Source organism: Moschus berezovskii, chromosome 5 (assembly GCF_049115385.1).
Source record: "Moschus berezovskii isolate FMDL1 chromosome 5, NW_MosBer_1.0, whole genome shotgun sequence".
NCBI classification, from domain to species: Eukaryota; Metazoa; Chordata; class Mammalia; order Artiodactyla; family Moschidae; genus Moschus; species Moschus berezovskii.
The window spans coordinates 24,308,522-24,325,921 of NC_142464.1; the positions used below are offsets into that span (position 1 = coordinate 24,308,522).

Here is a 17,400-nt window from a genome sequence, read left to right on the forward strand (position 1 = left end):
GGGAAGGTTTTCCTTTCTAAAGAGAATCAGACTTAGGACAAAAAGTTATCTTTTTCCATCCTTCCTTTTCCTCTTGCTTTGGATGTGGTCATGTAAGGGTTCAGTGTTTGGAGCTCTGGCAGCCATTTTGTCACTATGAGAATCTTATACTGTTTGAGTTTCTAATCAACCCTCGAGTCCTCTATATCCACATTTCTTACGCAAAGACCTAATGCGTGTTTGAGTTATAGAAGACACTTCTAGTTGAGTCTTAACCTTGTTTGCGACCAGAAGCACCTGATAATTTAACATGTATAGACCTCTCTTTTCCTGGTAAACAGGAACATGTTTAACTGAGGACTTGCTGAGACCTGCTCGTTGATGTTTTTTTCCAGAATAGTTTATATCAGGAGCTCATGTTAATAAATAATTTTTTGGTGCTGTTGAAGGGTCTTATCATGAAATTATCATTCATAATCAGAGACTTTATGTTACATCTGTTTTGCATTCTTCCTTGTGGGTCCAAACATTTTAAATCATTTAGAGAATTTGTTGTATAATGAGTGATTGCAACGTTTGTTTAAAGTAGCTGGGAGCAGTTATTTGCCTTAAATCAAGCAAAAAAGGTGGTGGGGTGTTATTTTGTTTACTTTTCCATTTTAGGCTAAAGCAAATAAAAACAGATTGAAGACCTTCCTTTATAGTTACTACTCACTATTTCCGGAAACCAGTAACAAGTCATCTACTTGTGTGTACAAATCATAATTCAAGGGAGAGAAAAGAGGAAATTCTTTTTTTCCTTTTACGTAGGATTTCTTTTTAACCTCTTCCTCCTCCTTCCCTCATCGTAGTAGAACTCTGATTACCCTGTGTGGGCTATTGTCCTGTGCACATTGATATGATCAGTTTTCGTGTTTCTAAACCCTTCTGTAGCTGGAAGGATTGCAAGGTGTCATGGTTCCAGGTGGCAGGTTCTTTGAACCATTGATGATCGACCACTATCCTGGAAAGAATGAATTTCACTTAAGCCAATTAAGAGAAAAGTTAGTGTTTATTATACACAGTGGAGTCCTGCTGGGTTATGAAAGGAAACATTGACATAATTCCTTTCAAGCTAGTGCGTACTGGCACAGTGCTGAATAAATCTGAAAAAGCCTTATAGAGTTTCTTGAACCAGACCATATTTTAAATGAGTTGATAGAAACAGTAGATAGATATCTTAGGCAAAGTTAGGAATAATAGATGCATGAGGAAGCTGAGGCGGAAGCAGATCGTCTGCCTCTGAAGGCACTGCCTGCCGCAAGGCAGTGAGCAGGAGATGCTACAGTCTGAGGTTGGGTGACGGAGCCTCTATCAGCCAGGTCAGGGCACACTCAGACGAGGCTGTGAGCGTTATCTGACAAAGTGAGTATTTAAAGCCGGATGGTCAAGGTTAAGGGAGCTGCCAAGGAATGATGAGGCATCTGGGAACTAGCATTTGGGGTAGCAGTACTATTCCTGACACTGTTTCTTAAGTGGGGTAAGAGAAGGCTGGCGCTGCGGGGAGGGGCAGCGGGCAGGAGATAGTTGTCGGGGTGTGGGCACTGCTGTAGTCACTGTGCTGGGGCAGGATGCTACTGGGGCAGATGCTTTCTCCATCCTCTGCCTGCCTGTTGGTGTCTGCCTTGGGGAGGTAGGAGTACAGCCCTCCCCCTGCCCCTGGACACACATGTGCGCACACACACATGTATACACGCACAGGCACACTCACAGGAGACACGGACTAGGGGGGAAGGTGAATGCAGAGCAGACAGTACAGAGTATTTGCCAGAAAGCTTTATATTCAACATTACTTTTCACGAGAATTTGAAAGCACTTTTAAGAAAGAAAGCAACTTGCTGCCGTGTTTCAGGTATGAGAGTCCCTGTTTGTGAAAAGTTCTAGTCTATTCATATTTGCTCAAGTGGCCTGTCTCTGTCTTGTGGATTTTTTTTTTTATTCCCTCATGAGCAGTTCAAGTAAAAGAAAGACTGGTGATTTATGACAGGCCTGAGGGAGGAGGGGGATCAAACTGGTTTAATTTTGTTGTTGTTGTTTCCAACTCTCTTAAAAAATCTCCCACAAAAATAAGTGTAGTGTGCCCTCACCTTTCCCTCTCCCGCGCCAGACATAGCACTATTGTCAGGACTCTCTTGTTGAGCTACTACATGGATTTGAGGAAAATCAGAAATGCCTGTACTTACAGTTTTGGGGTAAAATGGCAGATGATAGAGGTTGCCTAGGACTGGAAGAGAAGACTTATTAATTAGTGCTGTATGTAGGACAGTTTTCAGAGAAGTTGAAAGGAAGGAAGCAGGAAGATGTTGTAATTCTGGGTTTAGTGGTTGGGATGCAGTCCAGGACTCTGCCTGTGGGCTGGGCAGCGAAGTGCAGTTCTGAGAAATCTGGGGGAAAGAGCTTGGAGCACTCCCCTGCTGACCAGTCCATTCGTTGCTCACAGCAGCTCTGCTGGGAACCTGCTGCTGTCCCTGGGCCCTCTGCTGAGGAACTGCAGCGCAGGGGCCCAGCCCGGGTGTTTTCAGTATGCCGCGTTGTGTTCCAGGGCTGTGATGCTCGGTCAGGCAGCCTGTGTCCTGCCTGTATCCAGGGGGTCGGGGTCCACCCTCCTTCCACCACCAGAAAACACTCCTTGTACCATTCCTTCCCCATCACATGTCAGTGCATCCTCAGAAGAACCTTCTCCACTGGCTTCTTCCCCTTCCACCTGCTGCAGGGAAGGGATCAGACTGTACTTTACATGATGTGTTGGCTCCTGGATGGCATCGAATCCAGAGGAGGAGGAGAGAAGCTGTACTGTGGGGTTCTTCCTTACTTAGGCATGAAATAGAGATGTCTGGGGAGCTGGGCCCGCTTTTGGCTTGAGATATGTGGGTAATAGTGAAGGTGGAGAAATTGAGTGGGTGGGAGCGGTAATGAGCAATATCTATTGAAATGTTTTTAGTAATAAGTCTCTGTAACTGATGAGTTGGAAGGTCAGGACTTAGAGATGCAGCTAACAGAAGCCATCTGTATGCACATGGTAATTGAATCCAGGCAGAGGGCTAAGTTTCCTGAATGAGTCTGTAAAGAAAGAATGTCATAGGACCCAGCAGTGAACCTTATGGTTCTGAGAGGACTACAAGATGTCAGAAACAGGTGATTAGACTAAAATGGGCCAAGCAGAGTATAAAATGTCATACGTATTTGATCACATCTGTGTAAAAATGTATGCATAAGGAGAAAAACTAGATACGCTGCAAAAAGCCAAAACCAGTTATATTAAGATCATGCATTTGGGTTGATTTTTTTTCTCTCCACATTTTCTTCAGTATTTCATTTGTATGTATGTGTTAGTCATTTGTGTCTGACTGTTTGCGACCCCTTGGACTGTAGCCTGCCAGGCTCCTCTGTTGATGAAATTCTCCAGGCAAGAATACTGGAGCGGCTAACCATTCCCTTTTCCAGGGGATCTTTCTGACCCAGGGATTGAACCCAGGGCTCCCATGTTGCGAGGGTAGCACGTCTTCACTGTTGCCACGTTGTTATGGTGTGTGACCCCCACTTGCAGTGTGCAGGTTGTGATCAGTCACAGGAGCCTGACTGTGTGCTGGGGGAGGAATACATTGAGTGAGCAGAGACAGTGGAAGCCTGGAGGATCGTTTATTTTATATGGAAAATGTGGGGCACATGTTTCTCTGCAGCAGCCTTCTGGTTTTGCTGTCTCTCCGCTCCACCCCATGACTCTCACCCACATCAGCCCTGCATAGTCTGCTAGGCCAGTTCTCTGTGAAATATGGCTGATAAATGCACAACCTCTGTTTGGAATGCAGTCCTGTGTTTCAGAATTCTATATGATATCACGTGCTAGCTTCGTATCCATCTTTGACAAAATGGATAATTCTGTGTTCTCAGACACATCTGCCTTCCTGCTTCCACACTTTTGATCTCACCAGGTAGCTTGGCTGCAGTGCTTTTACTTCCATTACCCAAATTTCATTTGTCTTTGAGAGGTCAGTAAATTACAGCCTGCAGGCCAGATCCAGCCTACTGCTGGCTCTTGTAAATAAAGTTTCATTGGGAAATATCCACTTATGCATCGTCTGTGACTGTTTTTGCGCTACTCGTGCAGAGTTGAGTAGTTGCAGCAGAAACCCCATAGCCTGAAAAGCGTAAAATATTCACTCCAGCTCTTGAAGGAAAAAGTTTGCTTTTGTGCACAGCATCAGCACCTTCACAGTGTACTTTCTATAAGCCAAAATAATAGAATTCCTGGTCCTTTCCCAGAAATGAAGGCAGAGGGCTAGAAAGAGATGGAAATCATAATATTCTTGCCTAGAGAATACCACGAACAGAGGAGCCTGGCAGGCTACAGTCCATGTGGTCACAGAGCATTGGACATGACTCAGCAACTAACGCATGAACACATACATGTCCCAGGAATGAGGATAGAGGGCTGGAAAGAAATAGAAATCATAAATGTTAATATTCAGTTTCAGTCATTTTGTAGGAAATGTCCCATTTTCAAACAAGTTGAAACTCTGATCTTTGGTAAAGCATTCAGTCTTAAGCCATAAGGAGTTATAAGTGAAAAGGTAAATATTTTATACCAGTTATGGTGGCAATAGGGAACTCACTGTCCGTTAGGAAATGGGGATGAGAATGTGAAAAATTATTGAAAGTTGCTGTAAGTATCAGTGGGCCGAGGTCCGTAGTAGCCCATTATTCTTTTTCCATCCTTGATGGAAAATTGATGGAGGAAAATTTAATAGTGATGCATGTTGGGTTATGTTAGTTGGGACAATACCTTGGGAATGTAAGCTTCCTATGGATCAGTTACTCCTGTTACATTGTTCATCCATGTAAGTTCTCTAGTGGAGAAACCAGATGGTAGGGATGAAAATGCAGTCTGCGGCTACAGACAGTTAAAGCCATTTGGGTAAATCATTGATAAATAGTTACAAGGGATTGAAAAGACTGGAAGTTTAGGATAAGCCTGGTAATACTGGGAAGAAAAAAATGGGCAGACCAAATGATCACTGCATTTCTGAATGGACCTGATAATAAGGAAATAATTCTACCTGGGAGAAATTTTGGCAGTAAAATCCTTTATATGACTGCTAATATAAACTTTTAAGAAGTCGTTCATCTTAACTTTATCTGTTAAATGTCCATGTGGAGCTAGATTAATTCTTTTTGGAAAGGAAGCCTAGGTAGGTGAATTATTAGAACCTGTGAAATATGTGTATTTGAGACATAATTTATTTTTTATGTTTCCTTTTGCACATCCTGTCACATAAATAATCTTGCTAAATGGCAATCTTACAGAATGAGATTTGCCCTGACTGAAGTCTAGGAATGTAGTCATCACACACCTGAGATGTATTACCCAGGGGTCCTGTTCACAGTTAGGCACCTGTTCCTTATTAAGGACAGTGAAGGCTGCATGTCCCAGCGCAGAGCTAATGCACCCTCATCTTTAAACATTCACTGGAGAGTTCATCCTGGAGTAGACCTGGAGCCACCAGTAGAACAGTGGGTTCAGTTTTCCTGCCAGGAACTTTTAGATATGGTGCTTTTCTGTTTTTTGTTTTTTTTTAAAGAATGAATTGTCTTAAGGAACTTAGATTTATTAAGTGACTGCAGTGTGCATCTCACCGTGCTGGGTACTTTATATTATCTTCATAACAGTAACTTTAGTATCACCCCACTAGGAAGATGTCAGAAGTGAAATTAAGACCTTAAAGACCACAGTCTATGGTTAAAAACTGGTAGACTTGTGATTTGAAACTGTAAATATCCTATTCCAAAACAATGCTTCTTCCGTGTGTATCTTTACTCTTAAACATTTTTAGAGAAAATTTCAGATATATGCTACTTATATTTGTAAGTAGATATATTAGGCTTCCTTGGTGGCTCAGACAGTAAGAAGCTGAAGCAACACTTTAAAGTAACACTTTACTTTTGTAATAGTATGAGTGAGTCCCCATATACCTCCAACCCAAATTCAGTTGTACCAACTGTTGACTAATCTTGTTTCACTTGTGCTGTTGCTTTCCCCACTGCGTTCCTGCATGTCATTCTGAAGCACATCTCAGACCTCATGTCATTTCCATCTAAATATTTCAAAAAGTATTTCTTAAAAGTTAGGACTTTAAAAATAGAGCCATGATATCACTGTTGCACCTAAATAATAATAGTTATTAATACTAGCAAATAGGCTTCCCCGATGGCTCAGCAGTAAAGAATCTGCCTGTAGTGCAGGAGGTGCAGGAGACTCAGGTTTGATCCCTGGGTCAGTTAGATCTCCTTAAGGAGGGCATGGTGACCCGCTCCAGTATTCTTGCCAGGAAAATCCCATGGACAGAGGAGCCTGGTGGGCTACAGCCTGTGGGGTCACACAGCATCGGATACGACTGAGTGACTGAGCACACACCCAATACTATCACATATCTAGTCAGTGATCGTATTTCTGATAATTTCATAGTAGTCATGTTTCTTGTTTTTATAGTTTGAATTAGGATCTCAGTAAAATTCACACGTTGTAATCAGTTCATGTTTCCCATCTTGATTTTTTACTTTGTTTTTTAACGTTTTGTTTTGAAATAATTTTTAAAATCTGCAGAAAAATTGTAATAGTACCAAGAGCTCCTATATATTTTACCCAGATCCCATAATTGACATTATGTCTATTTGCCTTTTCGTTCTCACTTTCTCTGAAAGTTGCAGACACAGTGTCTCATTACTCCTTAGTTATCTCCGCATGTATTTACTGAAAATAAGGACAGTCTCCTGCCTAACCTCAGTGTGCTCATCAGACACAGAAAAATACGCTGATGTGAGACAGTCTGATCTGCGTCCTGCACTCACGTCACGCCATTGTTCCAGTTCTTTATCACAGAGCCGACAGTGACAGCCTTTCATTGCGCTTCAGGATGTCGGTCGTGCCTTTAGTCTGCCGCGTTCAGAGCAGTCCCTTGGTCTGTGTTGTGCCTTTCGTGGACTTGGCCTTTCTGAAGAGTGCCTGTTATTTCCTTTCTTGACTGTCTCAGTTTTGGTTTATCTGCTGTTTCCTCGTGATTAGGTTCTAGTTACACATTTTGTCAGGAATCCCCTAGGAAGCAAGGCTGAATCATTGGCACATCATATTTTGTGGCTCACAATTTTGATGTGTCCTCTTACAGATGAGTTTAACCTTTTTAGAAGTTAACTTTTAGCGTTAAAGGTCATGTTTACCAGGTTTTTCCTACTGTAAAGTTAACAAGCGACTTCACTTTCACTTTCACGCATTGGAGAAGGAAATGGCAACCCACTCCAGTGTTCTTACCTGGAGAATCCCAGGGATGGGGGAGCCTGGTGGGCTGACGTCTATGGGGTCACATAGAGTCGGACATGACTGAAGTGACTTAGCAGCAGCAGCAGCAGCAGCAACAAGTATTTTGGGGGAGAGATTTTGAGACTTGATAAATATCCCATTGTTATCAAATTTTTATCTGTTTTAACACGCTGCAAATACGGTGATTTTTCTAATTCTGTCATTCTGGTTACGTTTGTTAGTTGACCTTCTCTACTGTAAGTTAGAGTTTCCACTTCTTCTTCATTGGTTTTTTCATTTATTTTCTTCTTTCTGGATTCACAGACTCCTCTTTTACTCGTTGGTTTTCAAACCATTCATTATTACTTACTTTGATGTTTAGCCTGTCCTGGGTTGGCTTCTGAGGCTGTGTCCCTTGGCATGTCCTGGTTGCTGTATCCTTTGACATGTCCTCATTCTTCTCTGAGTGCTTCCTTTCTTTATGGTACAAAAGACATTCCATCTCATGTTGTACTTTCCATGCCTGCCCCAGAATTGGCCATTTCTGCCAAGGAACCCTGGTTTATTTAAATAGGGGGTAGTATTTAGGTTGCAAAATTTGGGCTTTAGTTTTGCTCTTTGCCACTGGGTAGTCACTGCTTGTAGGACCTTTCAGTGGACAGAACCAAAAAATAAGCATATATACTCACACAACGGAGAAGGCAATGGCAAGCCACTCCAGTCCTATTGCCTAGAAAATCCCATGGACGGAGGAGCCTGGTAGGCTGTAGTCCATGGGGTCGCTAAGGGTTGGACACCACTGAGCGACTTCACTTTCAGTTTTCACTTTCACACATTGGAGAAGGAAATGGCAACCCATTCCAGTGTTCTTGCCTGGAGAATCCCAGGGACGGGGGAGCCTGGTGGGCTTCCGTCTATGGGGTCACACAGAGTCGGACACGACTGAAGTGACTTAGCAGCAGCATACTCACACAAATTTGTATCTATTCCTGAATACATCTATCCATACAGCTGAAAACCATGAGGCAGGTCATCCTGTTATTTTCAACCCTACTCCAGTACCACGTGGTCTTTTCTAGCCTTTCTTCTTTTTGGTATTTTTGCCTTTCCTCTCCTACAGTCAGAATCTGGCTCCCATTATCGTCAATGAATTTACTCACTTGCTGTTCCTTCATGTGCGTGTGCAGTCTCCCAGCCAGACGAGCTGCCTCCTCAGCCCTGGCCCCATTGACCCAACTCAGGCAGGCATCTCCTTGGCCCGGGTGCTGCAGGCTTGTGCTGGGCCAGAGTGCTCTTAGACTCTTTTCTCCCCGTGGTCCAAGCCTGAGCTACTTGCCCCCAACCTCCCCATCGTGCAGTAACACATCAGCCCAGGAGTAGGATTCCCTAATGCTTAGTAAGTGTCTCTGTTGTTCTTCAAGGCTGTTTACAAAGAATGGGTAAAGGGGAGGGGAGAGAACTAAGCTGACTGATGAGATCTAGTCCAGAATCAGAATGCGGGTTAAATGGAACAGTGGTAGTACGTGTGTTCAGGAGACATTCTTTGTTGTTTTTTGGAAAGACTGGAGTATGATAATTAGGAAGTAAGATTCACTCTTGGTCTTGGGCAAGGGGAGTTCTATGAAGTGAAGTCGCTCAGTCGTGTCCGACTCTTTACGACCCCCATGGACCGTAGCCCCCCAGGATCTTCGGTCCATGGGATTTTCCAGGCATGAATACTGGAGTGGGTTGCCATTTCCTTCTCCAGGGGATCTTCCCGACCCAGGGATGGAACCTGGGTCTCCTGCACTATAGGCAGACGCTTTACTGTCTGAGCTAGCAGGGAAGCCCAAGGGGAGTTCTATATAATGGCTAAAAGGGATGTTTTGAAATCTTTTGATATCTATAATTTGAAGTGTTTTCAGAAGGACAAAAACTGTGATATCACCCCTCCTCCTGTTTCCTTAAAGCAGGATAATTTTAGATAAGTAAGTAAGTAAAGTCATTCAGTCGTGTCTGACTCTTTGCGATGCCATGGACAGTAGCCTACCAGGCCCCTCTGTCCATGGGATTCTCCAGGCAAGAGTTCTGGAGTGGATTGCCATTTCCTTCTCCAGGGGATTTTCCTGGCCCAGGGATCGAATCTGGGTCTCCAGCATTGTAGGCAGATGCTTTACCGTATGAGCCACCAGGGAAGCCCATTAATTTTAGATACTTAGATATTTGTATCAAGATTTCTTTTTTGTACCTTATGTCCTGCTAGCTATTTCTTTGGTGTAAACCAGCCTTGTTCATTTATAAAAGGTAACTTGAGAACTTCATAGCATAGTGATGATGCTCTCAATCTTGGAATGTCACAGGATGTGTCTCCAAAAATCTCCTGGTCAACTCGGTGCCATAGTTTTCTTTCTGTGCCTTTTGTTGCTGTGATAGAAGAGGGTTAGAATTGAGAATAGACTGGGGATATTATATAATTCAGCTTAAAATTATTAGGGAAGGGGAAGATGTTCTTCTCTGAGTCTAGATTAGATTGACGTTGCATGATGATTTATCAATATTATGAGGGCAGCAAACACAGAGCTCCTCTTACTGGGTTGTTACTCTGTTCTGTAAAATTACTGTATGACCCCAGGGAGCCATGCCTTCTGAGAAAGGTCTCCTGATAGCCAGAGCCCCATGTAGGAGTGAAGCCAGGGTTGTAAACAGAAGATACATAGTTAACCACTTTAATTTATTCAGCACTTTTCAACATTTGAGTAATAGCAATGGTCCTTGTAAGGGATATTGTTGTTGCGTGGCTCAGATGATAAAGAATCCACCTGCATTGCGGGAGGCGTGGGTTCAGTTCCTGGGTTGGGAGGATCCCCTGGAGGAGGGCATAGCGACCCACTCTAGTATTCTGGCCTGGAGAATCCCATGGACAGAGGAGCCTGGCAGGCTACAGTTCATGGGGTCACAAAGAGTAAGACATGACTGAGCGACTTAGCACACAAACTATAATCCAAAATCTAGACCTGGCATCATGAAACAACTGGATAGCATTGCAGTCAATTAGAGTAATCAGTATAAATGAACTTATTTAGATAGTAAATTTTCTAACCCCTACATTTCTCTTTCTTTAATAAAGGACTATCTTAGATCTGATGACGGGATTGACCTGATGGGTTATTAAGGCATAGACTGAAAATTTATATGCATTGCAGGCCATTGAACTCAGATGTGTTCAGGCCAGACAGTCTGATTTTCATCCTCAGGTTGCCCATGAATGCAGAAAATAATTGTTATAAGTCCATTACTATTATGTGACACATCCTTAGGCTTGTAAAATTTGTAAAGTAATAATTATTGTATCAGGTTGCCTTGAAGCAAGTGGTCAGAGCAGTACATGCTTTCCCCCAGTTTCTGATTCTGAGCATGCATGTTTGCTTAATCCTGAGCATCGAGCTTCAAGAAGAATTGCTTATCTTTTGGAAGGTAGCATTAGAAATGCAGTGTTCTTGACTCTGGAATTCTCTTTCAGATGCTGTCTTTGCCTTTCAACTGCGCAACCCCGTGCACAATGGCCATGCTCTATTGATGCAGGACACCCACAGGCAGCTTCTGGAGAGGGGCTACCGGCGCCCTGTCCTTCTGCTTCACCCCCTTGGTGGCTGGACAAAGGATGATGATGTCCCTCTGATGTGGCGGATGAAGCAGCATGCTGCCGTGCTGGAGGAAGGAGTCCTGAATCCTGAGACCACGGTGGTGGCCATCTTCCCGTCCCCCATGATGTATGCGGGGCCGACTGAGGTAGGTAGCTTTTAAGAGTTGCTCTGCAGCAGTGTTGAAACCACTCCTACTAACACAGCAGGTGGCCACAACAAACCTATTTTTGGATATTTCCTCCAATCATAGATCTGTCCTGAACAGGAGGCTGGAGTACTCGCCTGCTCTGTTGGGGATGCGCTCTAGAGATTGCCCTCAGGAGGCAGTCTTATTAGGAATGGGAAGGCAGGGACGGGTGCTCTTGCTTTTATTGTGGTTTGTGGTCCCAGTTGTGAAGGAGGGAAAGTTCCTTGCAGACAAAGGGCTGGGCAACCTTGAGCCTGTATGACACAGGCTCTTGTCTGGCCCTTGTTACATAGATCTGACAGCATGCATCTTACACTTTAACAAAGTTCTAAGTCACTCTTCCCAGGGGACAGAATCGGCCTGATTTTTGCTTCTGGTATTTGAGTGGTATGAAAAGGATGGTATCTTTAGAGAAAACATTCTTCATCTGTTCTCTATTAAGGACTAATAGAGTCAGGAAATAAAATTGCTTCTTGATTTTGGGTGGAGTAGTCAAAAGGAAAGTTTTGAGATCTTTTTATAATCATATATAAGGAAGACTTAGGTTTTTGCTTCAAGGTAGAGTTGGCCTTCAAAAAATATTTGTTTGAATAAATGGATAAATCAATGAATGTCCTGAAAAACAGTGTGTGAAAAATTCCTAGCCAGCTTCCTATTCAGAGTTTAAGATTAAGAATGGAATGCCCATTATTACTGCATTATTTTTCGTTCCCACCTTGAAGGGAGATGAATTTACTTACTAGATATATTTGGGAGGCAAACCCTTTTAGAAGGATAAAAACAATTTAGTTGTATATACTCTGTGATAGCTTCCTTAAAAAAAATTTTTTTAAAGAAAATAAAACAGGTTTGGCTCTTCCTTGGATCAAGCCTAAAAATTTTTATTGGAGCTTAGTTGTGTGGTTGTATACTCTTTACCTAAGGAATACTGACAGAAAATTACAGTAACAGCAGGCTAAAAGTTTACAGGGTATTTGATTCTTCTCTTGGATCAGCCTGAATAATATATTAGAAGACATAAGGTAGAATTCCTCGTCATCTTCCCTCTTTGTTGGTATAAAATATTCATAAGAGTTGGGTGCTAAGAGCTGTTTCCGTTTCCCAGAGACCACCGTGTCTTTAGTTCTTACGTCTTTTTCTTCTCTATTTGTTAATATTTTATTTATGATTTTTGCATCCATATTTTTTAAGATATTATTTATATTTAGAGTTTATTTTCAATTGGAGGATAATTGCCTTACAATACTGTGTTGGTTTCTGCCATACATCAACATGTGTCAGTCACAGGTACATGTGCGTCCCCTCCCTCCTGATTTATTTTGGAAATAAAGTAACAGTTTTCAGTAGTTTCTCAGCTTCTTTTTTGGTGCTGTGTTCCCTGGTGGCTCAGATGGTAAAGCGTCTGCCCGCAATGCCGGAGACCCAGGTTCGATCCCTGGGTTGGGAAAACCCCCTGGAGAAGGAAATGGCAACCCACTCCAGTATTCTTGTCTGGGAAATCCCATGGACGGAGGAACCTGGTGGGCTGCAGTTCATGGGGTCGCAGAGAGTCGTACACGACTGAGCGACTTCACTTTCACTTTCATCACCATCATTTTAAGGGAATCATTTGGAATGAAGTTCTCCAGAATTACCAGGTGAGCGGTTTTCAATGCGGAAGTGATGCAAATGAATTTAGGGGTCAGGGCTGAGTTTATCAGTAACTTCATTAAGTGCCAGTGAGGAACATGAAAGAATTTATCTTGGCCTATTGAGGATGTATTTTTCCCATTTGTGTTTCTGATTCCTGTCTGAAAGGGAAGGTACGACATTTTATTACCTAAATAAACTAAAAATGGCTTTTGAGAAGGTGGCAACGAGGGGATAGACAAATAATAAAAACAGAAGAGAGAACACCACACAGGGTCAACCATGCTTTTTTGTCTTTATTCAAAAGGTTTTTAAGTCCTGTCATTTCAGAGCCAGATGTGTCTCTTGAGGAAAATTCAGAGATCAAGGTGCCTAAAGGTGCCCTTGGGATGCCTGCATTTTGGTGTTCCTCAGAGTCTTCCTTCTTGCAAGGCACAGCTGACGAGGTGAGCTGGCTGCAGCAAGCCCTCCCCCAGCCTCAGATTTGACTCCTGTTCCTACACCCGAGAGCGTGGTCTGATTGAAACAGCATAGGCTCTTGGACCATTCTTGGCCTGGTTTGCGCCTAATCTTAGGTTCGACTTCTCTGAGCTACGTTTTAATTGCACAGAAAAGGGTAATTTAAGGCATGCGCAGGGAGGTGGGACTAAATATTCTTTAAGGTTCTGTCTCATTCTCCTTATTTTCTTACTTGTCTTATTTGCTTTTAACTTCATATTGAACTGTAATATACAAAGGAGAAAGTGCACATTTCCCAGGTATACAATTACATGAATTTTTCCTGTTTGAACAGCCGTGTGACCAGCACCCAGACAGGTGAAAAGACTGTTACCAGCACCCTTGACGATCTGCATCCTGCCCTCTCCTCTCCCCCCTGCCCTCGTCCTCCCTGCAGTAGTCCTCACCGTCCTCACTTCTCATATCATAGATCCCGTGAGCTCGTTGGAAACTCTGGGAAGCAGACTCTAAGAGAGAGATGAGCCTTCAGGAGGTGTGTTAGGGATAGCTCTTGGAAGCAGCACTTGGGGAGCAGAGTTGGGCTGGAGGAGAAGCTGAGCTGCAGTTCGGTCTTAGTGGAAGCCTGTGTTGATCCTGTGTGGGCTTCTGGAAAGGCCCTTCCAAAGATGCTTTCAGTTGCACAAAAAGTAGTCACTTAAACCTCTTTGTTGACCAGTGGTTGGCTGCCCAGGGAGGGGGCCTGCCTTTGACTGCTGCTGCTTCTTTCTGTAGGGGCAATTTCTAAAGAGGGCTGGCAGCACTCCTCAAAGTGGGGAAGCAATCCTTCTTCCCTTGGGAGACCTGGGCATTGCATCTCGGCACCTAGTCCAGCCTTTCCTCGTGCTTTTATAACTGAAATCATACTGTGCATACTCTGGCATTTGGCTTCTTTCCCTTTGCATATGTTGGGGAGACTCACCTTACTGTTCTGTGTAGCTAGTTGTAGTTGGTCACTCTCTGTACCGTGGAGTATCCTATCATGTGACTGCACCCAGTACTGTTGATGGGCATCTCAGTTTCCAGTTGTTTGCTATTAAGAATAGTACTGGCATGAAGATTTTAGTGCATGACTTTTCATGGGCATTTCTGTTGGTTTAATACCTAGAATTCTAGATATTCTAGGGGTGAGCCTTTGTTAGCTTTAGTAGATGTTGCCAACCAGTTTTCCAGTGCGGTTGTAGTGATACATTCTCATCAGCAGTGTATTCTTCAGCTAAACTTGGTTACTTTCTTCATTTGAGCCATTTTGGTCCTCTGGCTCTGTGTAACCAAGTGTCCAGTATATACTTTTACTATTTCTTACCAACCTCTAAACTGTTTTCATCGAACCAGTTTCACTGAAGAGGAAATGGAGAAGTAAATGAGTTGTATGTATACACCATGATTGAGAATGTAAGAATAGCCTGTTTTTATTGAGCTCTTCCGGCAGACAATATTCCAAGTGCTGTACGTGTGTCAGCTAACTTCATCCTTAGAACGACACTAAGAGAGCAGGTAGATCAGTTCAGAGATGAGGAAACTGAGGTCGAGGGGTTAACATACCTGTTCAGGATCACACAGTAGGGTCGAGATAGTCTGGTTCCAGAGCCATGGGCTCTAACTGCCACAGAATGTTTTTCTTTTATCATATAAAATTAAAATATGTGGCCACAGATTTTTCGAAAACAGACTTGAAATAAATTCTTAAAATATCCTGTAGGTGTTCCGAAACGGTGAATTAGGATGGCCTTGGCAGAGGCAGACATTTATTAGAGGTAGAATCTTTAGTACAGGGCCTTTCAAACTTGTTTTTCATTTGTCACAAACCAGAGTTGTGTGTTGTGATTATCTTTGTTTAATCTGTGGGTGTGTGCTCAGTCGCTTCAATTGTGTCCGACTCTTTGACCCATGGACTGTAACCTACCAGGCTCCTCTGACCATGGGATTTTCCAGGCAAGAGTACTGGAGTGGGTTGCCATGCTGTCCTCCAGGGGATCTTCCTGACTCAGGGCTCAAACCCACCTCTCTTTTGTCTCCTGCATTGACAGGTGGGTTCTTTACCACTAGTGCTGCTTGCAAAGCCCTTGCTTAATCTGTATTCTTAACTCCTTTTTTTTTTGGGCACACCGCATAATGTGCTGGATCTTAGTTCCCAACCAGCAGTCAAACCTGTGCCCCTTGCATTGGAAGTGTGGAGTCCTAACCACAGTGCCGCCAGGAAATTCCCTTACTCTCTGTATTATTCTGATACCTACCTCATTGTTCAGTCGCTAAGTCATGTCCAGCTCTTTGCAATTCCATGCATTGCAGCAGTCCAGGCTTCCCTGTCCTTCACTGTCGCCTGGAGTTTGATCAAACTCATGTCTGTTGAGTCGGTAATGCCATCCAACCATCTCGTCCTGCCTCATGGTAGGAGTCACATCTGCCTATTGTTTTTAACTGTTGTTGTGAGAAGTAAATAGAATAAATATAAATCAGTAACACATTGCCTAGCTTGTGACAATACATGGTAATTAATATCAACTGCCTTAGAAAACAGGAACAAACTGTGTTGCTGCAAGTTCTAAACATCCCTGGGATTCTGTCCCTGTATCAGGGGAGCTGTGTACATCTCAAGGCTGCTCATCCATCTGTGTGAAGTTGTGGAGTTTTGGTTATGGCAGAGAGCCTGTGTTGACCAACTTCCTAACAGACTCCACATCAGAGCATGGATCCTCTGATTTGGAATATCCTTTGGTGTTTGACAGTATAATAGAAAGCTCAAATAAAGAATATGAAGACAAATGAAGATAACCATTTCTTGAATACCTGTATGTGTGGCTATCATATACCGAACAGATTCTTTGTGTATATTATATAACCTCATCCCCACAACAGCTCAGTGAGATAGCTGTTATTTCCATTTTACAGCTGATGTTACTGAAGCTCAGAGAAACTGAGTAATGTAACTGTGGTCTGTACAGAAAAACTGAAGCTGGACAGTAATTAAAGCAGTAAAAACAGATTTTTATTTAGGAACTATTGCAACATGGGGAAAAGAGACCTAAACGGAGACCTGGGCTCAGTTGAATACATCATGGTCAAGTGGGGATTTATAGCCAGCAAGCAGAGTGGTGGTCAGTGGCTGGAAAATTACTAGGAGGAAACATCAGAAACAACGGGCGTGGGATGATTCTGGTTAAATGGACCTAGAAGGATCCTTGCTGAAGGCAGGACAGCCTATTCACATATCACTTGGAGGTGGTAGGGATGAAGAATTTGATCATGTATTGAGGATGGAGGGGCTGTAGACTGACTTAGCAAGATTTTTGCCACAATTGGTAGTGTAAGCCCTACAAGGTGGATTCTGAAGGTCGGGGCATAGAGAGCTTGGAGGAACCTGATCGAAGTTATGTCAAGGAGGGAATCTTGGTCCTATCTTACAACCAGCAAGATGCGCAACTGGACTTGAAACTCGAGCTTTTCTGACTCCAAAGCCTGTGTCTTCTTTTCATCAGGCTCCTTGCTCCCTGGAAGCCTGTCAGGGGCCGTAGCAGTCGGTAGGAGGGCAAAGAGGTTAAAGATGCCCTGTGCCTACACAACTTCCAGGATTCCTAGAAGGGAATAAAGGCATATTAGAGCAGTTTCTGCCTGTAAATCTCTGGAGTGTCAGTTACATGCTAAGAGCTGTGGCTCCTGTCAGAAAGCACCGCACCTGGTACCCAAGCAAAGGCAATTTTTAACTTCTGAACTTTTACAGAACAAACTTAAGGAATTCTGACAAACACCTTCATATTTTAAACTATTAAATACTTCAGTGTTTATGATCTGGCAGGATTTAAGCTGTTATATTGAGTGGCTTTTGAAAACTGTCCATTTCTTTTTCTCAAGTGCCTCACTTGTGTGCCTGACTTATTCGGCTTATTCACAGCCTCAAATGAAGAATTTTTTTATAGTTAAAAAAAACACACACAACACTCTTTTTTGTAGCTTTTCCAGTGACATCAGGACAAAGTCTGCCAGTAGTGCTCATTTGCCAACTAATAATAATAAAATAAAAACAATGACTCTTCCTTTAATCATTTTCTGTAGGTCATTTAGAAGGCATTGGTACCAGATTTGTTTCTCCAGCACACATGCTTCTCAGAATGATGAGCAGCTGTTAGCCTATTTGGTTATCAACAGGATGTCCCTGA

At 43.1% G+C, this 17,400-nt stretch overlaps 1 protein-coding gene across 1 annotated transcript in view; it reads left to right on the top strand.

The window, feature by feature from the left end:
- The window catches only part of PAPSS1 (3'-phosphoadenosine 5'-phosphosulfate synthase 1), a 116,234-nt gene that overhangs the window by 63,578 nt on the left and 35,256 nt on the right, over positions 1 to 17,400 (top strand). Inside the window, exon 10 of the mRNA XM_055434612.2 lies at positions 10,809 to 11,077. Within this exon, the coding sequence (XP_055290587.1) occupies positions 10,809 to 11,077 (269 nt within the window). The remainder of the gene's footprint in view (positions 1 to 10,808; positions 11,078 to 17,400) is intronic.